At 49.2% G+C, this 24,296-nt stretch overlaps 7 protein-coding genes across 7 annotated transcripts; 3 read left to right on the top strand and 4 right to left on the bottom strand.

Moving 5' to 3' along the window:
- Positions 1-616: 616 nt before the first annotated feature.
- set2 (SET and WW domain protein) lies at positions 617-3,930 on the top strand (the record flags this gene model as incomplete). Its single annotated transcript, XM_026760023.1, has 4 exons — positions 617-1,121; positions 1,382-2,997; positions 3,060-3,140; positions 3,217-3,930. The coding sequence occupies 4 exons, from the start codon at positions 617-619 to the stop codon at positions 3,928-3,930; spliced, it is 2,916 nt and encodes a 971-aa protein (XP_026616273.1).
- A 657-nt stretch (positions 3,931-4,587) lies between these two features.
- On the bottom strand, positions 4,588-5,672 carry TIF6 (translation initiation factor 6; the record flags this gene model as incomplete). Its single annotated transcript, XM_026759918.1, has 5 exons — positions 4,588-4,948; positions 5,035-5,223; positions 5,323-5,409; positions 5,481-5,552; positions 5,638-5,672. The coding sequence occupies 5 exons, from the start codon at positions 5,670-5,672 to the stop codon at positions 4,588-4,590; spliced, it is 744 nt and encodes a 247-aa protein (XP_026616272.1).
- Positions 5,673-6,807: 1,135 nt separating this feature from the next.
- CDV56_106028 (uncharacterized protein) lies at positions 6,808-9,800 on the bottom strand (the record flags this gene model as incomplete). Its single annotated transcript, XM_026759647.1, has 5 exons — positions 6,808-7,518; positions 7,583-7,687; positions 7,753-8,088; positions 8,266-9,653; positions 9,707-9,800. The coding sequence occupies 5 exons, from the start codon at positions 9,798-9,800 to the stop codon at positions 6,808-6,810; spliced, it is 2,634 nt and encodes an 877-aa protein (XP_026616271.1).
- Positions 9,801-12,122: 2,322 nt separating this feature from the next.
- Positions 12,123-13,448, bottom strand: CDV56_105775 (uncharacterized protein; the record flags this gene model as incomplete). The annotated part of the gene is made up of 1 exon (XM_026759394.1): positions 12,123-13,448. The coding sequence occupies one exon, from the start codon at positions 13,446-13,448 to the stop codon at positions 12,123-12,125; it is 1,326 nt and encodes a 441-aa protein (XP_026616270.1).
- Positions 13,449-16,099: 2,651 nt separating this feature from the next.
- On the top strand, positions 16,100-17,698 carry CDV56_105449 (putative UV excision repair protein (RadW); the record flags this gene model as incomplete). Its single annotated transcript, XM_026759068.1, has 7 exons — positions 16,100-16,117; positions 16,196-16,243; positions 16,304-16,376; positions 16,500-16,579; positions 16,647-16,997; positions 17,061-17,519; positions 17,579-17,698. The coding sequence occupies 7 exons, from the start codon at positions 16,100-16,102 to the stop codon at positions 17,696-17,698; spliced, it is 1,149 nt and encodes a 382-aa protein (XP_026616269.1).
- Positions 17,699-18,694: 996 nt separating this feature from the next.
- On the bottom strand, positions 18,695-20,638 carry smp3 (glycosylphosphatidylinositol-alpha 1,2 mannosyltransferase smp3; the record flags this gene model as incomplete). Its single annotated transcript, XM_026758837.1, has 4 exons — positions 18,695-19,718; positions 19,775-19,902; positions 19,959-20,341; positions 20,530-20,638. 4 exons carry the CDS (start codon positions 20,636-20,638, stop codon positions 18,695-18,697), a joined length of 1,644 nt encoding a protein of 547 aa, XP_026616268.1.
- A 2,552-nt stretch (positions 20,639-23,190) lies between these two features.
- Positions 23,191-23,915, top strand: skpA (SCF ubiquitin ligase subunit skpA; the record flags this gene model as incomplete). Its single annotated transcript, XM_026758588.1, has 4 exons — positions 23,191-23,239; positions 23,355-23,440; positions 23,515-23,682; positions 23,742-23,915. The coding sequence occupies 4 exons, from the start codon at positions 23,191-23,193 to the stop codon at positions 23,913-23,915; spliced, it is 477 nt and encodes a 158-aa protein (XP_026616267.1).
- Between the last annotated feature and the right edge of the window lie 381 nt (positions 23,916-24,296).

Here is a 24,296-nt window from a genome sequence, read left to right as displayed (position 1 = left end):
TGCCAGTGAAGGGCTGATTCACTGATGCACTGATATCGATCTCTCCCTTCCCTTCCATTTCACCCTGGACCGGGCGGTGAGAACATCAACTGGTTCCAACTTTTTTGCTGCATACTTTTTATCCTGCCTTCACTTTTGATGCTTCAAGACAGCAGTTATTATTCAACTTTTCAGGAACAATAGAAACATATCACGAGGAAGAATGGAAATTCTCTTTCGTCTTCATCCCTAATAGCTATCGTCTCTGGTCTCAGTCGACCTTGAATAAAAGAAACAGACCATACATGACAATAGAGTAATCCCTTGATTCTCTTTCCCTTTTTTTTTTCTATTTTTTTTACTTTTTTCCCTTTCTGATTTTCGCCATTTCCTCCTGTTCTTGGCAACCGCGGAAAACGTGGATAGCTTTTGATTGACTGCTCGATTTGACTCGACGTGAGATTATTTTCTTGAAGTCTTTCTTCGCTTTTGCCTTCGTTTTCTCTTCCCTCCCCCCCATCTCCATTTCTCAACCCAACAACACCTCAACACACACTTTGTCTCATCAACATTTATCGGAATCCCCCGTATTCCGCTCGCTGGCTCCTAAAGATTGTGCTCTTCCGTCCGTGTCGTCATGTCCTCTCATGACAACGCGGACTCACCCTCATCGTCTGTAGCAAATGCGGTGACCGCGATGAAGATTGAGCAGCACGACGGTGCCGCAGAGATGCCCATCTCCAACGGCGGAGATGCCGTTTTGAAACATGATCCCAACGGGTTACTAGACCACTCATTCACCACCAAAGGTCACTCCGAGATGGATGATCTGGCTTCGTCCGCTATCAAATCGCGGAACTCATCTCGAACTCCAATCAAAACCGAAAATGGAGATTTCACAGCCAAGGCAGAGAAAGTCGGGGGCGATATCACTGTCAAGATGGAACCCGGTCAGCCTCCCAAGTTATCGCGCAGCTCTTCGCAGAAGGTCGTTGCGCAACCCCCTCAGCTGTTTCTGCATTTGCCGGACAGCACGGCGGAAGCGCAATCGACTTTTGAAGTGATGGAAACTTGTACCTATGCCAATAAATACATGGGTTATACTGAGCATGCCATGGAATGCGATTGTGCTGAAGAATGGGGTAAGTTATGCGTTTTTTTCTCTCTTTCCTTTTCTCCAATCTCTTACGGTTATTGCTCTTCACTGCGATTTTCACTTGTCGGGTGTTCCCCCTCCTTTTTCTCCGACGCGCGTTCCTGGGTCCCTTGCCAAAGAAAATTGGGGGAAAAAAAGACAGGAAAACGACAAAGAGACCAAAAGCTGTCTTTACTGCTCATTTTTAACCCCTTCTATTGCGTACATGCCCATGTTCGCCAGAACCCCTCTAACTCGTTTGAGCAGAGCCGTCCGTGTCCAAGAATCTGGCATGTGGAGAAGATTCTGATTGTATCAATCGCGCTACGAAAATTGAGTGCGTGGGTGACTGCAGCTGCGGTGCTGAATGCCAGAATCAACGATTCCAGCGCAAAGAGTATGCAAATGTCGCGGTCATCAAGACAGCGAAGAAAGGGTTCGGTCTCCGTGCCGAGACTGATTTGCGACCGCACCAATTCATCTTCGAGTATGTCGGCGAAGTCATCAACGAGGCTCAATTCCGGCGACGCATGAGACAGTACGATGAAGAAGGGATCAAACACTTTTATTTCATGTCCCTCAGCAGAGGGGAATTTGTTGATGCGACGAAGAAAGGCAACCTGGGTCGCTTTTGCAATCACTCGTGCAATCCCAACTGCTACGTCGATAAATGGGTCGTCGGTGAGAAATTGCGTATGGGGATCTTTGCCGAAAGGGCTATTCAAGCCGGCGAAGAACTCGTTTTCAATTACAACGTCGATCGTTATGGCGCGGATCCTCAACCATGCTACTGTGGCGAACCGAATTGCACTGGCTTCATTGGAGGAAAGACTCAGACCGATCGTGCTACCAAACTATCTAATGCCACCATTGAAGCTTTGGGTATCGAAGATGCTGATAGCTGGGACACCGCTGTTGCGAAGCGGCCGCGGAAGAAGAAGATGGGCGAGGATGATGAGGAGTATGTTGACAGCGTGCAGCCTAAGTCTCTAGATGAGAACGGCGTCACCAAGGTCATGGCAGCCCTGATGCAATGCAAAGAAAAGTGGATTGCTGTCAAGTTGCTTAGGCGGATCGAACGCTGCGACGATGAACGAGTCCGCAATCGTGTGGTGAAGATGCACGGCTACCAGATCCTGAATTCCCAACTCACCTTGTGGAAGGAGGACTTTAATGTTGTGTTGCAAATCCTCGATATTCTGGACCAGTTCCCACGTCTTACACGGAACAAGATCATTGATTCAAAGATCGAATCCACCGTCCAGCCGCTGACAACTTGTGGAGATGAGCGGGTCGAGAAGAAGGCAGCCGCACTTTTGCAGCACTGGGCGACTCTGGAAGTTGGATACCGTATCCCTCGCATGAAGCGAGATCCGAATGCAGTCGCTTCAGTCAGCCAATTCGGGCGGAGAGAACATAATAATGATGAGCAGAAACGATCTCAATCTCGTTCGCGTTCAAGATCCCGGTCGTTGGATGCTCCTCGCGGGCCAGCGAATCCCGGTCGGAAGAGCAACGGTCCCAGAAACTCCCAGCATCACGGTCCCCGTCAGTTCCGCCGCCAATTCAATCCTTTGCCTCCGGGATGGTTCGCAGCCGAATCACACGGCAGGACATATTATTACTGCGCCCGGGGGGATGTCACCTGGACTCGTCCGATTCACGCCGCACCTGAGGTTGATGTCCCAGCCAGCCAGGCGAAGAACAAAGCCCTACAAGGTATCATCGATGGTATCTTGAATGCTAAGGAGAACACGCCGAAGGAGAAGACTGTCACACCAGGCACACCGCAAGCTTCTAAAGAAACGGCGAGTTTCAGTGAAGGGCAGGAGAAGTGGAGAAGTTACAGTGAAGAGAAACAGAAGAAGCTTTATGAGAACACGGTGAGCTCACCATCAAGAACACCTGTCGTTATTCTTGAGTACAGATGGCCTGACTTGTGCAGCTTTTCCCTCATATCAAATACGTGGTGGACAAATTCAAACACAAGCTTCCGAAGGAGGATTTGAAGCGCTATGCTAAGGATGTGAGTCGGCTCGTCGAGCCGTTCATTATGCGAGACCTAGTACATGTGCTAACCAGCGCTTCTTGCCTTGCAATAGGTCGCCAAGAAGCTCGTCAACTCCGATTTCAAAAACAATCGCGTGGAAGATCCAACGAAGATTAGCGAAAAACAACAAAAGAAAGTCAAGGCATTCTGCAAGGAGTTCTTTGACAAGGCTGTTGCGAAGCACCGAGCTTATGAGCAGAGAAAGGCCGAGAAGCAGGCAAAGGGAGGTGATTCGAAAGCAGGAGAAACGGCCAATGGCCACAACACCGTTGAAGATGTCGACGTGAACCTGTCTGATGGCGAAGCAGAAAAGGTTGAAGAGAACGATACCTTCATGGACAGCGATCCGCAAGGCATTCTCAAGCGCAAGAGGGAAGACGAAGTGGATCTTGCTGAAGGAAGTGCTGAAGAAGCGATGTCACCTTCGAAGAGGCAGAAGTCAACAACACCCATACCTCCTCCCCCGCCACCACCGCCTCCTCTAGGTGATGAAGAGCAACCCACGCCAGACGGCACTGGAGAATATCACTTCCAAGCTGAGAATGGTGATTCCATGCTGCACAGCCCGGAGACTGCACCAACTCCTCCTCCCCCGCCACCTTTGTCAACGGAGCACAGCGACAACGATGAATCGGCCCGGTCTCCCGGTATGAACAATCATCTGCTGGAACAGAAACCTTTCCCTGCCCCTTTGCCAGCAGAGGAGTACGACGCCGACTCGGGAAAGCTTCAGTCAAATCGAATCGGTATCGAGGGCCAAGTATAGCCGTATGCCCTCGGCTTGCATTCAGGGTCTCCTTTCTTGTCTCAGCCCAGGATTTACCCAGATTGGTGTTTACGGCGTTTAGTCTTCTTTTCTTTCTTTTCCCCTTCAATATCATGCTTACCATTTGAAAGGTTCATCAAGTTTGTCATATTCACAGCTGATGGAATTTTTATCTTTTTTCACAATACCCCCTTGTCCATATCTTTCGGAGATTCATGTTCATTTGCATATTGCGCGACGGGGCAGGAAACAGAAAACAAGGGAGTGATCTGGAATTGTACAACTAGCTTGAATTTTTCTTTTCTATTTCATTCTTGCTTCTGTGCATGTCACTAGTATTATTACTTTTGCTAACTTTGTTTCCTTTTCTGGGCCGTCGTCTGGTAGAGGCTGGAAGATGTTCCTTCGATCAACCTTGATGACTATACAACATAATATCGAAGAATATTGCTGCACAATGGATAAATCATCATCCACTCTTCTGAATGGTAATCTATATTCTGTAAAGATCAGATTTTGAACATTCAACCGATCTGAATGATCCATTTCGGGGGATTTACACCATAACCATAATCACGTGAGGGGGATACATGAGGACATGGAAATAAAAGGTAAAGAGGAAACAAAAGAATAAAGTAGAAAACCCGATTGGCCGGTTTAGTAGAAACTCTCCACAATACTCTCCTTGTTGGCATTGCCCACCCCCAGACCACGAGGGCCCATCTCGCCCAGCCGGAAGACAGATTCGACCACACTCAACTCGGTCGCGGTGGTGTCGAGACCGGTGACGGCCAGCCAGTCGTTGACGACCATGCCGGCGCCGACGACGGGGCTGCCGCGGTTGACACTGCCCGCGACGAGGGGCACCTGGAGTAGGGAGGAGAGCTCGTCCTGGTCCCGGATGGAGGTCTTTGGGTGGACGATACCGCCCTGGTTGGAGAGGGCCATGTACGAGCCCGTCAGGACGTTGTCGGCGATGGTTTGCCGGAAGACTTCGACGCCGAGGACGTCGGCGATTCTGTTTTTGACCGTGTCAGTGTCCGTTATCCCCGCCGTTTCTCTTTCCTTTCCCCGCGAGCAAGGACGAAAGCGCGCAAAACGTACATTTCCTCTGTTTCCCGCTCCAGATCCGGATGCACCAGTGCCACATGGTCATTGCAGCAGATGACATTGCCCAGCGCCGAGAGCCGCTCCTCTATCCGTTGGATCTTCACATCGTCTGGCAGCGTATTCCGCAGATGTTGCAGCTCCTGGTCTGTTGTCGTTGTGGGGACGAGAAGGCCTTTTCGGTTACTGTTCGAATCATCCAGACTGTCAGCTCCATGGCTCTGCTCGCCGCTCGCTCCTGGGTTTCGTTGCGTTGGAGCCAGTAAACAAAGACAAAAGACATACCCCGCTGTTAGACGACCGACAATCCGGGTGCCGGCAATGGTAGCATGACAGATGGGAATGACATCCTGGAGTTCCGCCTCGAATACACTGGTGATGTTGAAATTATCTGTCAGAAGGAACGGCTCGCAAGGCGAGACTCGGGAGCATGAGTAGCGCACCTGTAGAAGTTTTCTGAAGCGCCGATGGCGACAATCGCATATGAGTTAGTCAGGCGGGCGAAGACGCCGACTCTGCAAGAGTAAAAATGCAAATTAGTCCTCTCCCATAAAGAAACAAACAACCTTGGAGAGAAAGAGATGCGTCCCCGCTACTTACTCGTTGGAGTTTTCAAACTGCGCGCGGACGGCCATCGTGCGAAGTTCCGTAGCTTGCTAGGTACTGGGGTTCAAAGATGATTGAAAGTAGGTACTCTGGACACCCAGACGAACGACGAAAATATAAGAGCGTCTGTGTGAGACTGCAAGCGAAAGCTTTGCGAAGCTGGGTGACGTCGATACTTGAGGAGGGGAAAATTCGGATGAGGAACCGGCGTGGGAAGAAGAATGAAAAGGACAAACCCCCAGCTTTCTTCGCCGAGCGAGAGTAATTGAACTTTGGGGAGTTTAGTTTCTGGTCTTTCACAACGAAGAAAAAGCCAATATTGCCGCTCACGAGGGAAGTATTTGAAGCCCAAGAAAAGATTATCAAAAAGCTCCGTCGCATCGCCCCGCTCTGTGTGGACTAGACCCAATCGGGGCGGAGGAGGAGTCACCGAGACCGAGTCATCAAGAGTCATTCTTCGCCCCATAGCTACATGTTAATGCGAAAGTCAGCCCCAGAGCAGTCAGTCATTGTATCCTTCAAGTGACCTATCATCACAGTGAATCTTTGAAAGTGGTTCCTGTGGCTCATCAGGCCCAAAACAGCAGCGCACTGTGACCCACCGCTCTTTTCACAGTCCTCTATCCCTGTATACCAGTCCAGTTGCTTGCCGAATAGTACGAGAACAGTAGGTGAATGGTTGCTGGGATCTATGCTATTGAGTATTGTACATCTTTCAATCCAAAAACACCTCATATGAATACAGAGAAGCAAAATCAACCAGAATCTCAGATCGATCGTAGAGTACACGCTTTCTCATTCCAATGGGCCCGCCATGGATGACAATCTCTGCTTGCAGATTAGATAACGCATCAAATACAAAATATGCTAGTCACAATGGTCCATCTACTCATAAGTAGATGGATATATGCAACAATGTGAATCAATGAGGACGACCCGATCCATGCCAACGCCTGGGCAAAAAGTCATAAACCAAACACAACGACCCAGAGTCAGTAACTTACCCCCAAGAGAATTCATAAGAGAGCAGAAAGTAAAAGGGGACCATCGAGGAGGAAGGTATCCAGGCAAACAGAGAACAAGGAGCCGAGACCACCACCTGATCCCGTGGGCAACAAAGCTCAATGCTGCTCCCTTTTCCCCCTTCCCCACGATACTTCCCTTCTAGAAGGGTGGCCGAGGGCCCGGAGGAGGTGGGTGTGTGTAGTACAGGGGCGGCGGAGGAGGCCCGGTTAGAAAGCCAGGCAGGGGAGGACGTTGAAAGTTGGAACCAGGGGGAGGGGGCAGTTGCGGAGGGCCGTTTCTGGCGGCGAAAGGATCCGGTAATTGCCCAGCAGGCAGCAACCGACGTGGTTGCTGCCGCTGCGGAGTGGGGGGTGGTAGCACAAAGGCTCGCGGATCAGTTGGACCCTGGATTCCCTGAAGCTGAGGAGGTTGTGGGAGGATAGCTCGGGGTGCTGGGGCTCGTGGCGTCATGGCCGCTCTGGGCGGGGGCAGGGTGGAAGCGATTGCGGCATCGGCCAGGGCGTATAAAGCCTCAGCCCGCGACTCGGGTACCGGAGCGGATACCTTGTTACTCTCCACCATAGCGTCATCTTGCGTTTGGACCACCCCCGTGGCTTCAATGATCATGCTAAGAACATCATGTGCTGAGAGACCAGGGGATGGCACAGCTTCTTCCATGTCGTTCATCTGCGGCTCAATGTCGCCTCCCAGCTTGGCTCGTTGAACAAAATCCTCCCAGCCACTCAGGGCACGCTCGTACAGAGCAGCACCGGCAGGGTTTCGCACAAAGGATGAATAGTATCCCCTCTTCATCTCTCTGGCCGGCGGACGAATACGTCCACGGTCAACCTCGGTTTCGGATTCATCCGTCTGTAAGACAACGAGTTAGCCCGCAGTCTCCTTCGCCAGTCAGATATGGTTCGGAATGACTAACCTCAGTGTGTTCATCATCCTCTGCAGCGCGACGGCCCTCAACGAATGCCATGTACGCCCCCTGACTTGCAAGAAGATGTTCGTGTTGAATTTCGCGGGCTTTCCTCTGTATGATATGGCGCTTAGCATCCGGACTTCCTGAGGGATGTGAACAAAGCGGCAAGGACTTACCCGAAATTGTATCTCGAGATTCTCCTTCTCAAGAGCGAGAACCCGGTCCGCATTGGCTACCTTATATTCGTATTCTCGGCGCAATATCTCCCTGTGTCTTTCTAATCTCTCCTGTAGTTGCCGGTTGACCTCATCAAACTCTGGCACTTTCTTATGGGCGTTCTTATCCCGCGCAAGCTTGCGCTGAGAATGCTCGGCTAGCACAGACAAAGCCAGTCGCTGGGCCGCTGCTACCTTCTTGAACGCCTTATCCAGTTCCCGTTGGCGGTCCCGCATCTTCTGAGTGGCTGGAGTCGGAGAAGGAGAACGCAGAGGCTCGGGTTCTGGCCCAGAATCCTGGTCATTATCGCCATCCGCTTTGCGCCCCTTTTTTTTGCTTTTAACCTTTCCCTTTCCTTTGCCTGGTCCTTTGGATTTTCCTTTCCCTTTCTGCACTCCCCCGCCGCGTGTGGAGGCTCCCATGCCGCCGCCTCCACGGCCACGGCCCCGTCCCCGTCCCCGTCCACTGCTGACCGTAAATTCAACACCATTTTCAGAAGCGGGTTCTTCAACTTCTTCTGTGATTTGACGAGACTCATTACCTGCCGCCGGTTCTTTAGCAGCAGTGGCATCATTGTCCGCAGCATCAGAAACATCAAGATTCGCGTCGCTAGCATTGACAGCAGAGACCCCAGTAATTTCAGCATTGTGAGCATCGGCAACATCGGCGTCCGCAGCAACAGATGTAGTGGCTCCGGCTTTGAGAGCATCGTCCTCGGCGGCTTCAACTTCACTCTCGGCAGCAATAGCATCCACGTCAGCAGGGGACGACGGCGCTGCTTTGTCATCAACGCTATTCTCAGTGCCTTCCTGTAACTGCTGGTCCAACGCGCGGTCCAGCTCTGCGTTCTCCACTTTCGGCTTCTTGCGTGGAGAAGTAGGAGAGCGCATGAGCTCCCCAGCGACGCCGTCATCGGGCTCTGGAGACTTCCGTTTCAGTGACTTGGGTGGGAGAGTCATGGGTTCGTGCTTTTCCTCACTCTCCAAGTCTGAGGGTTCGTTCAGTTTATCCTCGATGTCATCAGAAACGTTCTCCTTTGATAAATCTTCATCACCTGGTTGAGATGTTTGATTTTTTGTGGATAGCTGCGCAGTATCTGTATCCAGAGGGCTGATGTTCTCTTCGTTTCTTGCGGCACTGTTTTTCGAGGGAGACGAAGTGATTGTAGAACCAGTAGCAGCTGCAGGTGAATTAGCCGGTGCTGTTGAATCGCCGGGTTTCTCGTTAAGGCTGTTGACCATCTGTCTGCTCCGTGTCCGTGTCCGGCCGCCAGGAGCCATGCCGGCGGATGGGCTGCCATCAGGCTCTTTGGACTCAACCCGAGAGTTCGAGAGAGTATTATCGGTGGAACTAAGGGGTTGGATATTGCCCCTAAGTCTTGCAGACTGCCTCGTCGTCCTTGGCGTCTCCTCAACAGTAGGAGCTCGTTTGGCGCGCTTATGCCGGGGGGTCTCTGGAACAGTCGCCGATGCTGCGCTGTCAGCCGGAGCTGGAGCAGTGAGGGCCGCGGCCGCAGAGGGCACAGCAGGGCCAGCCGCGGCCGCGGCAGCAGCGCGTGCTCGAGAGGTGCGAGTCTCACGGACAGGGTTGGCAGTGTTGGTAGCAGTATTGCCCACAGGAGCATTGTTTGCTTGGGCTTCGCGGAGACTGTTGGCCTGAGCCTGGCGGGCACTATTGGCTCTCGCCGCGCGGGTGCTCAGCGTGATAATGCGTGACGGGCGACCATTATTGAGATTGTTGTGAGTGGTATTGTTAGTAGATGATGGGGTGCTCGGAATGTTCATATTATGAGCACGAGCATCTCGGCTAGCCCGAGCGCTCCGGGTGATACGAATGTTGGAGTTATCCTCCCTGGAAGGATCTATAGTAGAATCAGAAATCGGCACTGTAAGTATTGAACAGTCGAGCCCTTACCAGCTAGGGGGGTCATGTTTCCTGGAGGTGTAGCGCCAGCGCCAGCAGGCGTCGCTCCCTGAGAAGCTTCGAGCTTACGCTTGGCACCCGCCATCGCTGTCTATCAGAGATTGGTCAGTGACCGATGCTATTCAAATTGATGTGAATCGCAGCGAAACAGAGAGAAAATGTGGTTATAAGCGGGCTGCTGACTCTGTAAGAAACAAGGGGGGAAAGCTCAAAAAGCATAACCTGGAGTGAGTTCGATAGGGAAAAGAAGTATCGAGGCGCTGAGTTGCCATCGAAGCAAGAGGTTTTCGAGAGCACCATTCAGAAGAACAAGGAATAAAATGAGTACATCTGAAGACCAACGCGAAAGAGACGGAAATTCTCAGGAGACCGAATCTATATCGAAACTGTGGAGATGATAGGAAAAGAGGGCTGAGAATGCATTGAGATTCTATCACGGCGAGGCAGACCGTGCAAAGACAAGCACTGAAGAGATGCAGGGATCACGGGCCATGGATGGGTGAATAACAAAAGGGGAAGCTGATGAGAAAAAGCAAGAAAAGATACAGAGAAAGGATACAAGAAGAACTTCGCGAACTAACCTGGCCTGGAAGACGGTAGAAGCGAGGTGGACCGGCCTTGAAGTTGACTGCTGATCCAGTATCGAGTCGTGGTAGTAAGTGCAGATGGTGATAGTAGATGGTCAAATTGAGTAGTAGTAGTAGTAGTGGTGGTGATCGTGGTTGTGGTAATAGCAGGTAAGGTGATGTACACTGTGGGTAAGGTGGATAGCAGCAATGCCAGTATGGAGTAAGGTAGTAGGAGGAGGAGGAGGAGGAGAGGTAATAGCAGTAGCAAATGTAGTAGATCGATGATAGTAGTATGTAGTAGATAATACGGAGTAGATAGTAGTGTAGTAGTAGTAGTAGTAGTAAGAGGACGGGGAAGAACAAAGTAAAAGCGAGGTGCGGCCAAGTGGATCAACAGTGGAAGTGGGAAAAAGTAAAGATGGCGTTGATTTGTGGTTGGTTAAGCTTGCTGTGTGTGCTTAGGGGACTCGCCGGAGCTAGCAGGGTACGTATTTGTATGGAAGTACTCCGGAGTGGTTGTACTTGGACCTGGTCACAACGACTTCTTGGTTTTTTCAAGGGGAAATTTGACGATGAATCGAAGAAAGAGAGTGAATGAAAATGACGAGAATGAAGGCAAGTAATGGACTCTTCAAAGGAAAAGAGAGCAAGAGAAAGAGGTAAGATAAAGTGAGATGGAGCTGGTGTCAAAGCTCAATTCAAGAGGAAAACTCCGCAGAGGCAGTTTTGGAACTCCAATGTCTTGATCAGAGAAGTGATGAATAGTAGATGGTAGTAGATAGTAAGAGACTGCCTAAAGGCAAGGCAAGACGTTGTTGGTCACCATGTGCGGCCCGTCAAATTCCAGTCAGTCGCTTAGCACAATGTAGTTGCATCAAAAGGCAGATTTTTGTGGTCAGTCTTTGCACAGACAACAACAGCAGTATTTTCTGGTTGAGGAGAAATAGATGAATGAATTCAGATGCGGACCAGAGGAAAAGATCTGAACGGTCTGCGTTATTGAATCAGACTGTATGAGGAGGAGCAGTGTGTTCCAGTGGTAGTAGTTTTGTAGTTATTATTTGGATGGAGGAATTAGACTGGGTCAGAGCGAGAGTGGAGTGGCGCAAAGGTTGGAGTGTGGAAGTATGGATGGGAGCAAAGATACCATGACAAAATCACCGAAACACTCGGTCAGGGGAGATCATTCAAGACGCTGTATGGAGAGAAGGATAAGGATAAAAGATGATTGATAATAATAAAAAAAAAGAAGTTGGAAGGGAGAAGCAAAGAAAGACGCAAGCTGATGGAATGAACACTGCAAGGGCGAGCAGTCAGGACTAGTAAACGAAGCTAAAATGCATACACTGGAATGAGCACGAACACAATCTACATAAGTTGAAGCAGAGTCAGAGTTCTATGGTATGACAATATTAGGCTCTTTCATCTTTCCAAATGAGATGATCATTCAACGAAGTTTACTCCATGATTAGTATAGCATCCCAGTCCAAACCACATGCCTGTCTCCCTACCTTCTCATGTTCTCTTCTTGTTTACTCACTCGCAGCTGGACTCAGGTAATATAGCATAAGAGGATGGCTGAAAGTCAGATTTATGAGACTGGGAGCTTTAGTAGAAGGGTGACCAGCTTCCGAGAGACGACTTGGCTGGAATTAACTCTACTCTTATGTTCTATACAACTTCTATGTACATGATTGAAAATTCGAGAACACTCAGCGTAAGTTCTGATTGCATCAGTATAGCAACACACGCTGTTCCCGGGATCTATGGCAAACAAACACAGACAAAAGGACAAATGAAAAAGTCATGAGAAAGCATTTCCAGGGAAAACCGTCACACTAGCTCTCGTCTGGAGATTCATTCAATTCATACCTCTTCTCATACCGGGTTATGCTCTTGCGCACATCCGCGGCCATGAAGAATCCAGGTATCGCCGACACTTCTTCTGATCTGCCTTGGCTCTCAAGGCTTGGATTCGGCCTTTGCTCCTCCGCCGTCTCGCCTTGCTGATCTATCCGCTCAAACAGTGGAGACCTGCTTCGTGGACCTTGAGCTCGAAGCGAATTGGCTGATCTCACCCGATTCAACGTCTTGACCGAGATCGTCTGCCCCGCCACGGGTGACGCATGGAGATTTGTCCCGGGCATCGGTGTCGGAGGTGGCGATGGGCTATCGGAACGAAACAATGGGTGGATATTGCTCTCGTCAGGTAAGTTCAGCTTCGGGGTGACAGGCGCTCGCGAAGCCCCTAGCTTGGTCGTCGATGCGGCCGGAGATGACGTGCCTGATGATGGCTGAAGCATCAAACTGTCCAAAGACCTCTTGATCTCGGATGGGGTCCGCTGGATTCTGCGCGTCCCTTGTCGCTCCTCGGTAGTTATGCTGCAGCTGTCCCGTTCATCCTGCCTCGTTTCTAATCTGTTGCGGGAAACGTTGGAATCAGGAGAGGGCATACCCAGCCCTGGTGAATGAAGGTCCAGCGAATTGTGCTTAGAATCTTGTTGAAATAAAGTCCTTCCAGAATAGCGGTGAGAGGATGCGATCGAGGTAGCTGGCTGATTTGGGGAAAGGCTGCCATCGCAACTCGTTTTTCGATCAATGGATTGTCGTCGTGACCCAATAGTCAAGGCCGGTTCCTTGACAGTGCTTTTATGCTGCAGACTCGACTGGTCTGGTTGCAGCACAAGCTCCTGCGAGAGCGAGCTCGGATAGTGGGGGTTGTCAATCCAGGATGTCAAAAGAAAACCAGCGAACAGCCCCTGGCTAAACACAGACAATGTCCATACCACAGACCTGGATACGTATAGTCCCAGCTGTCTTGAAGGTGTCCCCGTTTTGTTCCCCCTTGCCGTGAGTCTTGATGTGCTCCACACGACCGCCCCAGCTGTGACGCCGCTGGATATTGCAAGATATGCAAACATGAGGCCATACGCTACGGTCCGCCACCTTTCCCGACGGTCTATAGACCGAAGCCCAATATTCTTCCTCCATAGAAGTATTAGAGCAACCAAGACCAGGCAGCTAGCGGCGCTGAGTGTGACAGTGATCGATTCGATCGAGGGGGCTCCTGATGAAACAAGACAAACGCCGTGAAGGACACTGGCGACCAAGTTCAACGCCATGGAGATACCTCCCAAAAGATATGCCAGCTTGGCCACATGCATATTGGGCCCTGCAGGTGCTCTTACGCAATCAACAAGGAGCAACAACTAACAAGAGATCCAGATGCACGTTCGAGATGCGAGGGGTGTCGGTGTGGCGTTCAGTGCACAGTTGATCCGATGCAATCGAATTAGAGGGTCCGAGAAGTCGTGTAGGAGGAATCACAAGAGACAGCAGAATTGTAGACGAGAGAAGGAGGTGAGTATAACCAAGTTCTTCCGCAAATTCATGAACAGATAGTAACAAAATGGGTCATCTCATCAGTCGTGTCAACGGCGTAAGAGGAAGCATAAAGATTATGGGCACTGGGAATGCTGCCTGCTAGAAACGAAAGTCGACAACAAAGCAGATGACAATAACAATGGGATGAGGAGAAGGAATATGAGGGGTTCGGTGGTGTAACAAGCATCTGGGTGAGCTCAGAATCAACCTCACATGAGGGAAGAGACGGGTAAATATGCATCATCCCGGGCTGAAAAGGCTCAATAGATCCTAAAATATCTATCTATCAGAATAAGGATGGCTCACCAACGGGGGGAGAAGTTCCCCGAACCTTGAGGTTCAAGATGGATGGAATCCGTCTTTCGATCGCTTGTCCCGATTAAGTTATGGGCAGGGGTGACAGGATCTCTAGCCGTCTCAGTCAGGCATCTATGGTTTTGACTTTTGAAGATGTCAGATAGCAGAGTCCTGATTCGTCATTAAATAGCGATGGGCAAAACATATCAGAAACCAAATATCCAGAGTAGACTGGGGAAAAGACAAGAGATTCAATCCCACCCGTCTATGTGCGTTAATGTTTCGCCAACATATCAATCAGCCCGCCCAGCAGATCCTCTCCACTTGCATATCTTCGTCCCAATACTTTTCTTTCTCTCGAGAACGCCAGTGAACATACATATAGTGCAGATGACTTGTCCTCTGAGTGTTTTTCATGAGATCATTTGGATAGGCAGGGAACGCTGGTCCAGAAAACTATCGAATCTCCACCAAGCAGGGGCAACTTGCATCATGTCTAGAATGTCTGACCCCGAGCTGATCCTGAAGACAGTCCTTAGCCAATTAGGAGGAGCCCCAAGACGTCTAGAAAGCGAACATTCTGTTTCGTGCATGGAACTCGTCCAGAAGACTATTTGTCAAGGTTCGTCAATACGCTAGAAGAAGCGGCCGGGAGGATCTCCAGGATCCCGGGACGGCCCTACAATGTGGAATCGTCCGATCTGTATATTTGGTATCAAGATGGGGTACGCAGATGGCACTAGATAATCTCCCCGGTCGAAATGTGATGTCTCGCAGTCCTCGCCTGATGTTTGTGGAATGTGGAGTTGTCAGATACTCAGTACCTATCCGAATCAATAATAATTCTACGGAGTAGGTACTCACGTCTATATTTCGTTTGCGAGTAACGAAATTCGAAGGGTAGACATTCATAAGAGTGTTGGAAGCATATCAGAATTAGTGTAAATATAAAGTGAGCTTCCAATACGTACTATTTTCTACTCCCAGGAGATAGGATCACCGTCTCAGTCTCTGGCTTTGTGGGCCTCGGTCTATACCACTGGACTATGTGATAGATCAATGAGATACATCCAACCAGTGCTCTGACCCTTTTCACAACCCTCTGCTCACAAATTAAATAGATTGGAATTCTGAGAATCATGTTTATATTCAGAGTAGTTCATTACTTCAGTAGAAGAATAGTCTCATTTGCAATGGTACTTTTGTCTGGTTTGGTAGAGAGTAGGATGTGATGGACAATGGTTAGGTGGCCTTCGTTTGATATCCTTGAGGGCAGCATGCTGGTATGTTCTTATTAAATTGCTTCTGCTTGCAGCTCTCCACCATTAGATCTCTTTGGGCTCAGCAAGCTGTGCTGCAATTACATTCTTGCCTTGGTTTCACATGTATGCGTCAGCTTGCTCCGGCTTTCTGATGATCGTCCCTTACTTTATGACAAAAGTTGTCCTCGAGCATGATTATGTCGCACTGACTTTGGTAGTAGATTTGTTTCGTGATGAAATGCAGTAGGTCAACCCACGAGAACTATAAAATGTGACGATGCTGGGATCATCCATTTCCGATGATATATATATCGATGCAGAGAGTACTCTGTAAAGTGAACTATATCCTGGTAGAACAACACCTAGAGACTCAAACATCAGTGGATGCCTCTAGAGTAAGACGTACTCTGTAAGCTCCCTGTGTGATTGCCCTAGTGATAACTTATTCTGAGAAAATGACATCCATGTCTACTAGGTAGTATCTGCCTTTATACAACCCAGATAGACGGGTTCATGGATCGGACCTGGAATGACTAATCATCGTGGCTGAAGCAATCACATAGTGTGGCTGGATCACAAGTGGATGTGGCGCATGATGCCGTGACCGCCCCCCAGCTCTCCCACTCTTCCCTTTCCATTCTTCCTGGGCGTCATGATTATGGTCATCAATCTTTCCCACTTCCCGAATCCAGCTCCTTTTCACTTTTAGCCCTCTGGTCTTGCTGGTTTGGCTATCTCCATAACCTCGTTAACTCCCTTCAGCCTCTGCTTCGGACATTTGATACTCTGCGACTCCATACCCCTCTATTCCCCGGCTACTTTAAACTCCTCCCCACCTCTCCTAGCCATCTCCTCTCCTTCGGTGGCGCAAGATGAAGCTTACATTCAAGGTACCTTCTGCAGCAACCAACTCCAGCCTGTTGATATATTTGGGCCATCAAAAACTGACCGTGATCTCTTCCCGACAGGACCTCAAACAGCAGAAATTCGTAATTGATGCAGAGCCCTCTGAGACGGTGAGCTTTTCTCCTGCGCGAGTGTTCTGCCAGTGCGGGGCTGACTTCAATCTTTCCTAGGTCGGAGAAGTAAAGGAAAAAATCTCCAAGGAAAAAGGATGGGAGGTACCTCAGCTGAAGCTCATCTATTCCGGTTAGTCTGGCAATGATCACCCTGGGTTTCCTCATTTCTCAAATCTCTGCTGGAATGGCACCATTCAATTTTCATTTTTCTTCTTTAAATGATTTTGCTGACGCTTCGCTTGATAACTCGCAGGGAAAATCCTCCAAGATGACAAGACCATCGAGACATACAACATTGAGGAGAAGGGCTTCATAGTATGCATGGTATCGAAGGTATGACTTTGGTCTTGCTATTGAAGCGACTTCTGAGCACTGTATCTGACTCTACCATCCTTTGTAGCCCAAGGCTCCCTCGTCTGCTGCTACTCCTTCACAGGCTCCTGTTACACCTTCCAGAGCTGCTGCCTCCACGCCAGCTGCCCCGGCTGCCCCAGCTGCACCGGCCCCGTCTGCTGCCCCTTCTGCCCCTTCTGCCCCGGCTGTACCCGCAACACCCTCACCCGCCGCTCCGGCTCAGGCACCCGCCGATGCCTCTTCTGCGTTCAATGACCCATCCGCATTGCTGAGTGGCTCTCAGAGCGAGGCGGTCATTACTCAAATGGAGAGCATGGGCTTCCCCAGAAGTGATATCAACCGTGCCATGAGAGCGGCTTTCTTCAACCCCGATCGCGCTATTGAGTATCTGTTGAATGTGAGCCGTCACTGCTGTACTCCGCGTGCGCTTCGCATGACTAATGCTATTTCGCTACTATAGGGAATTCCGGACAATATTCAACAGGAGCAGCAGCAACAGGCTGCCGCAGCCGCCGCACCCCCTGCCCCATCCGCTCCCTCCGGAGAGAGTGCTCCCTCGTCGACCGGTGGTGATGAGCCAGTCAATTTGTTTGAAGCCGCTGCTCAGGCCGGCACTGGAGAGGGTGCTGGTCGTGGCGCTCGTGCGGCTGCTGGCGGAGCTGGAGAAGGACTGCCCAACCTTGACTTCTTGCGGAATAACCCTCACTTTCAGCAGCTCCGCCAGTTGGTCCAGCAACAGCCGCAGATGTTGGAGCCCATCCTTCAGCAAGTTGCCGCTGGTAATCCTCAGATTGCACAGCTCATTGGTCAGAATGAGGAGCAGTTCCTCCAGCTCTTGAGTGAAGAGGATGATGGCGCGCTGCCTCCAGGTACCCACGCAATCAGCGTTACAGAGGAGGAGAGAGATGCCATTGAACGCGTACGTGCCTCTTGATACTGATACAGATACTCTTCGATCTCAAGCTAACTGACTGCCAGCTCTGCCGACTTGGTTTCTCTCGAGACCTGGTCATCCAGGCCTACTTTGCGTGTGACAAGAACGAAGAGCTCGCAGCCAATTACCTCTTTGAGAACCCTGATGATCCTGATGACCTGTGATGAACTACTATCCTGTGCTTTTGTTTGAGGCTCCTCATCCACTGGTTGCCTGCCAATCTACTCGAGTTGATTCTCCTAACGAATTTCAGCATGAATGTCTCCTGGCTCCTGCACGAAACCCGGTCTTCGTGCAAGCTTTCTTCTTTTTTCGTTTCCCTGTCACTTCACTTACGTGTGTTTTTCCTACCTCGAAACAGCTGCCCTAGTGAATGAATTTGGGAACTCGATGCTTCAACGTATGGTATCTACGATCTTCTTCTCTTTCAAATATGACGCGCGAGTCATGTACCTAATAAATGAGACGAACTGGAACATCTTGACATGTATTCTATTTCTTCTCTCGCCTTGATTCCGCCGGCATGACGAGGTTCGGCAAACAGATCAACTGCAGATTTCACAGAATCATAGGAATGAAGGCGTAAGCAAACGATGATCTGTTGTACTTGCGAAATAGGATGAGCACTATAAGACTAAGTTGTGAGCAACAGGCAAACAGTTATGTTTGCGGACAGAGTGTTCACCAGGTATTTGATTGTAGATCTTGTGACAAGCTTCCGTTGCAGAAAGAGCTGTTCAAGCTCTGATCTACCAATACCTTCAAAAAAAGGGAAATCTACCGCAGGTCAGGGTAATCATATATTACATGACAATGGACAATCAGGGTCTCTTTTTGCTTAGACCGCTTGATCTGCCATCCGTTCATTGACTCGGCATGAATTATGATTATACTATATTGCGATGAGGGGTATAAACGAGATACGCGCGACATGTTTTTGTACGGGTATATTTGATGCTGGGAAAGGGGTATCCGAAAGTCTTATCCCTGAAGTAAGGGATGTCGAGTGAAATGCATGTTGACTGACTCGCTGCAAAACGAGAATGGAACAGACCGCGTGAGCATAAATTATGCTTGTGTATAGACGTTCAGACGTTGGACCGAGGATAAGGATGAAGAGAAATGGGAATCAGAAGGGAAATAAGGTAGCGGATAAGGTGTCAATTGCAGCCCGTCCTTCGGGCTAACCAGACACTTAGGCCACGCCTGCCAAAGACGCGTTTTAATGTCGGGAGCAGCCCGTCGCTACCGACATCGAGATCATCCAGGTTGATGTGTTTTGGGTAGGAATAGAGCTCCTGTAATTCCAGACCCGATGAGCCTGCTGGCGCTGTTGTGTATCGGTCGAGGTATGTAGCAGATTTTGGGGCGACCACGAACACGAAGTTCGTTCGATCAGCATCTCCAGGTTCGGCGCTGGGATCGTCCGTGTGAGTCCCGCTATGGGAGCCACATGGTGGCACCAACTTTTCAAGTTCCTGAACCAATTCTGCTCCAGGAATGCCCATCATATCGCGGGTATTAATATCTAGCAGGAAGCTGGTATTGTTTCCCAATAGCCACGATGGCGGAGAGTACGTTTTCCACCATAATACGGTCGCTGATACTCTGGGCTGATTCTCCGACGAGCCATCCGGCTTCACTGTGTTTGCCGAAATTATGGTGGGGATGGCCAGTTGCACGGGCACCACGCCACCCTGGTGGTAGACGCCCATCAAAAAACCCAAAGCGGCATTGAAAATGACCCAGGCTAAAAGGAACAAACGTGATTTGCGCAGACGGAAGCAGCTAAGGAGGAGCGGCACACAGGGAATGAGGAAACGGGGCTCTTGATGCGGGAAGATCGAGAGCATTGCTGTACCTGACAGAGCGGAAACGGCCTGCGTTGTCTTCAGCCAAGAAGGAATTGCCGGACGGTTCCAAAAGGACAGGACCATTGCCACAAATGCGGGTCCGAGAAGCTGCGGCAAGTTGACTAGAAAATGCTGGTAGTTTGGATGGAGTCCATGGAGAGCCAGGTTCGAAGTTTTCGTATTGTAGAGCAGATTATTGAGAGGTGTGATTATAGGCGAGCGGAGGGCATCGAGTAGTGACGCAGAAGGGTGATAAAACCTAGTGTCGACAATTATAGCAATGCAAGAAAAGAGTAGGCCACAGAGGACGAAGACAAAGAACGAGGTTGGTCTGCGCCTAAGCATTAGTTGATCCGACAGCCTGCCATACCGGATGACGAGACTTACCTGCGCCAGAAATGTGGCAGTAATTGAAGCCCTGGAACCAAAAGAAAGGCTGGAAAGGTGATTCGGTTGAAAACACCAGCGACAGCGATCAATGCGAGCACGACACAAGAGAAGACGGACGAGCGTCGCTATATGCAGCCATTAGCTCGGGAGATTCACCACAATCTTCTTTGATGGTTCAAACCTTTTGTCCAACAATGCGGCGAATCAGCACCAGACCCCAGGTGACCAATAAAGTCTCAAGCGAGTTGGAGAAGGTGTGCGTCTGATATGTCCAGGTGACATACGAGGATGCAACCAGCACCACAGCGGCCCGGCGATGGCGCGGAAGAGGGACCAGCTCGTAGATGGCCCAGTCCTCCAAAACGAAACTTAGAAGAAACATGACCGCTCTCAAAAAATAGTAAACCACCTCCGGAGAGGGATTCCCTATCTCCAACTCCCCGTAAAACCATTTCAGAAGGCCCATCGGCAAGCTGTAAACCGGCCATAGCGGAAAGACGCTGCGAATAGGATTCTCGGAGGTAAACTCCCACGGTAATTTGGACGGGTACAAGAGTGTGCGACCTAAGTATCCTGTCAGTTTGCTGATTGATTGCGAAGCGCCGACTCTCAAGGAGGATGGCCAGGATTGCGCGATGGCGAGATCGTTAAAAGGGCGCAATGAGGGAACGAGCGGACCGGCATCGCGATCGCGTTGCTGCAATGGCCGGACTGTGTTTATAGAACTGGAGAAATCTGGGAGAACAACATACCCGCGAAGACCTCGGGGCCTTGGAAGTTCTCATCTGGATGGAGATAACTTGGCGAGAGCGCAACGTAGACTCGAACCAGTAATAGCAGCAAATATGTCCGTCTCCACATGACTCAGATGTCGAAAATGCACGGTGCGCCGGGATGAAGGAAAGATAACAATGAAGTTACATGTTGCATCAGGAGGTTGAGGTAAAAAAAGACAGCGATCCGGAGCATCCGATAAGGCTTCGTATCTGGAGGACGGAAAGAGGATAAATACTGGGGGTGATCCAAATGAGAACGATAAAAGAGTGAAAGGGTTGGGGATGGTTGCTGATCAGACAGTCGCAAATCACAATAAAATCTAAGGTACCTATCACTTCATCAGAGGACAAGTAAGCCAATAACAGAGTGTATTCCGTACTCCGTACCCGTAAACCTTGACCATTCTCTGATGTTTTTCTTTTTCGCACTCGATCTTTTAGTAGTCCACTCGATACTACTAAGAGCACGGAGACGCGTCAGGTCGGGTGATGATATCATTGGTCCTGGAAAGAAAGCTTGTGACTACCTACAGCTACAGGTATTGCCATGATATGATAAGTACGGAGTAGAGTGCTAGACAAAGGGCCCCTTATTGTATTGCTAATTCCATTCCGTCTTTTGGGTAACTCCTAATATCGGTCACTTGGACTGAGATCAAGTTCAATTAGGTGGCATTCCATAATTCGGACGACGCCATGAAGTATGAATAGTTCGTATACTTTCGCAATTTCCTATATGTAACAATGGAAAGTCAATTTAAACATCGAACGGGCTTGTAGCTCAGTGGTAGTAGCGCTCGCTTTGCATTGATTAAAGTGAAGGTCTTCGGACCAGAAATGCGAGAGGTCCGGGGTTCAATCCCCCGTGAGTCCATCATCTTTTTTAATTTTTTCCTTCCCTCTTCATGGGGTTATCCTTCAAATAATGATGATGCCTTGGTTGACCCCAATCTTTTTCATTATTTTACGGAGTACAGTGCCCGCGACTCAATGTATGATGAGATGTTACAATTTGTTCATGGTCAAGTCAAGGTAGGAGGACTGACAATCTGCATCTTCTGCCAAAGGTCAAGCCATAAGACACTCCAGCACTCCAGGTTTTATGTAAGCTAAAATTTGCCACCGACTCGTGCATTGGGCTTATGGTTTAGTGGTATAATACCTGCCTTGCAAGCAGGTGGTCCGGGGTTCGATTCCCCGTGAGTCCATTTTTTTGCCTCTTGCTCTTCGTGCTCTGCTCATTTTTTTATGCAGTTTCACATCAACATTTTGTGTAATCTCTGAGGTAAAGTCCCAAGTCACATGACAAGCAGTCGGGCTTGTGGTTTAGTGGTATAATACCTGCCTTGCAAGCAGGTGGTCCGGGGTTCGATTCCCCGCGAGTCCAATCTTTTTTGTCTTTGTCGCTTGAACTGTCAAAGCCTCGCTCTTTTTAAGTATCCTTCCTGGTTTGACCCTTGTCTTTGTCCTATCAGTATTGCTGCTTTTTTATCGTTATTCTTGATACACCAAACCTGCAGCCAACAGACCAGGTGTAGCCGGAATCTCATCATACAGCCCTCAGCTCCTCAAGCCTTTTTTAGCAGCGAAATATCTCATGATGGGTTGTGCATGCACAAGACATAATGGCCCTAATAGTAGGTTGCAAGTCTCAGTACTTGATGATTGATCAAGAAGCTAGTAAGGCCTCGTAGTGGTATCACTTTGCAACTGAGACCCTTGAAGTAGCTACTCGATTTGAGATGTCACTAGTTTCCATTGCTTTCCCTTCTTGTAAAGCCATTGAAAAAAGTGATGTTTTGTGTTTGTTTCAAGTTGTGAGTGTTGTTGTTAAGTTCAAGAACTCAAGTCTCTTTGAAAGTTAACCAACAAAGTCTTCATTTCTTTTTCTTTGGAGATGTCAATGATACCTGAGACTAGAGAGAGTTTAAGTTGAGAACAGTCGTCTTTGTGTGACCAGTCTGCTCTTGTTCTTGCTATCTGTACTTTGCTGTTTCGAGTATCTCTTAACTAAGGTATCTTTGTGAGTTAAGAGCATTTGTTTTTGAAACTTTGAATGACCTAGGTATATGAGGACTAGAGTCCTTCTTTCTCTGTGCATGAATATCACGGATATCACCTATTGTATCAAGGTGATGACAAGGCAGACTTTGTCAATGTGAACAAAGACATTAGGCTGCCAACCATGTCAACTATGCCTAGTCAATCAGCTTAATCAAGGATACCTGTTAGTGGGGGCGAAGATTAGGATTAGTTGTTAGTCACTGCTCGCGGCCCTTCCCCCAGAGAAAGATTCACTAATACGAGAGCCGCCGCAGGAGCCAACTTCTCTTCTTCACTTGTTGACTCCAGCTCCTGTATTTAACCTCCTTTCTTCCCAGCTACATTTGGGAAATCCTGTCAATATTCAACAAAACCAGGTTCACCTTTCCCTAACTACCTACAACTGCTCAAATACGTCCAGCTTTCCACTGACTCCAACCCAGAATCATTGGTCAGACTTCCTCCCCCACCTTCGCGTACCTCGCAACATCTGCTGAGCGAGAGCTTTCGGACCTTTTCAATCGAAGAGACCATTATTAACGTGTTGGTTGCAGAAGATCAGACCACAATCTTGATACTACAAAGATCTTCAAAATGACCACTGTCACTCTCACAAGCTCCGATGGCGTTGACATCACGGTCGGTAAGTTGTCTCATCCTCCCAAGCCCTTCACGTGCGTACTCGAAAGATGAATGCACACTATCATTATTTCTATTCCACTTCCAATTCCATACTGATCATGTCTGCCTCTCTGTAGACCGCGATGTTGCCGAACGATCGATTCTTATCAAGAACATGCTAGAGGATTTGGGCGAATCGGATGAGGCCATTCCTATTCCAAATGTGAGTTGATTCGAACGCCTTTCCTTATTTGATTTGAGTGGCTCTCTTCATCCTAACTCTATCCTTTCTTGCAGGTCAACGAGGTTGTGCTGAAGAAGGTCATTGAATGGTGCACTCATCACAAGAACGACCCTCCCAGCACCGGTGATGACGATGACTCTCGTCGCAAGACTACCGATATCGATGAGTGGGATCAGAAGTTCATGCAGGTCGATCAGGAGATGTTGTTTGAGATCATCTTGGTATGTACCAGATTGTCCGTCCTTTCCACAGAAAATTGACTAAGATGCGAACCCTACAGGCAGCCAACTACCTCGATATCAAAGCTCTCTTGGATGTTGGCTGCAAGACTGTTGCGAACATGATTAAGGGCAAATCTCCCGAGGAGATTCGCAAGACCTTCAACATTCAGAACGATTTCACTCCTGAGGAGGAGGATCAAATCCGCCGTGAGAACGAGTGGGCCGAGGAGTAAGTTGCACCTTTCCACTTGAATCGGTTTTTCATGGATCCAGTGCTAACAAGGCTGATCTTAGTCGCTAAATGCGTATCTGCTTTTAACGTCACAAAATCTCGGACTGTTTTTCGGGGGAGGATGAGGGGGCAGCCACCTTGTCACGCAATGAGTTTCTTCGGTCTAAGATAACTTCAATCTACGGCGTTCGGCTTCCATAACTTTCTAGCGGTTGTTTGCTTCTTCACTGGCTGTTATCTTCGGGCTTGCCAGCCCGTGTTCGTTTCCGCTTCTTTCGAACAAATGGGCGAGGGTTCTGCTCTTATACCATTCAAGGGTGTGTTGGCTCGCTAGCTATTCATGTTTCAAGTTGCTCAAAAATTCGATGCTCAATTCGATGCT

This window comes from Aspergillus thermomutatus (assembly GCF_002237265.1).
Source record: "Aspergillus thermomutatus strain HMR AF 39 chromosome Unknown NODE_45, whole genome shotgun sequence".
Lineage (NCBI taxonomy): Eukaryota > Fungi > Ascomycota > Eurotiomycetes > Eurotiales > Aspergillaceae > Aspergillus > Aspergillus thermomutatus.
This window is presented reverse-complemented; position numbering and strand designations above follow the sequence as displayed.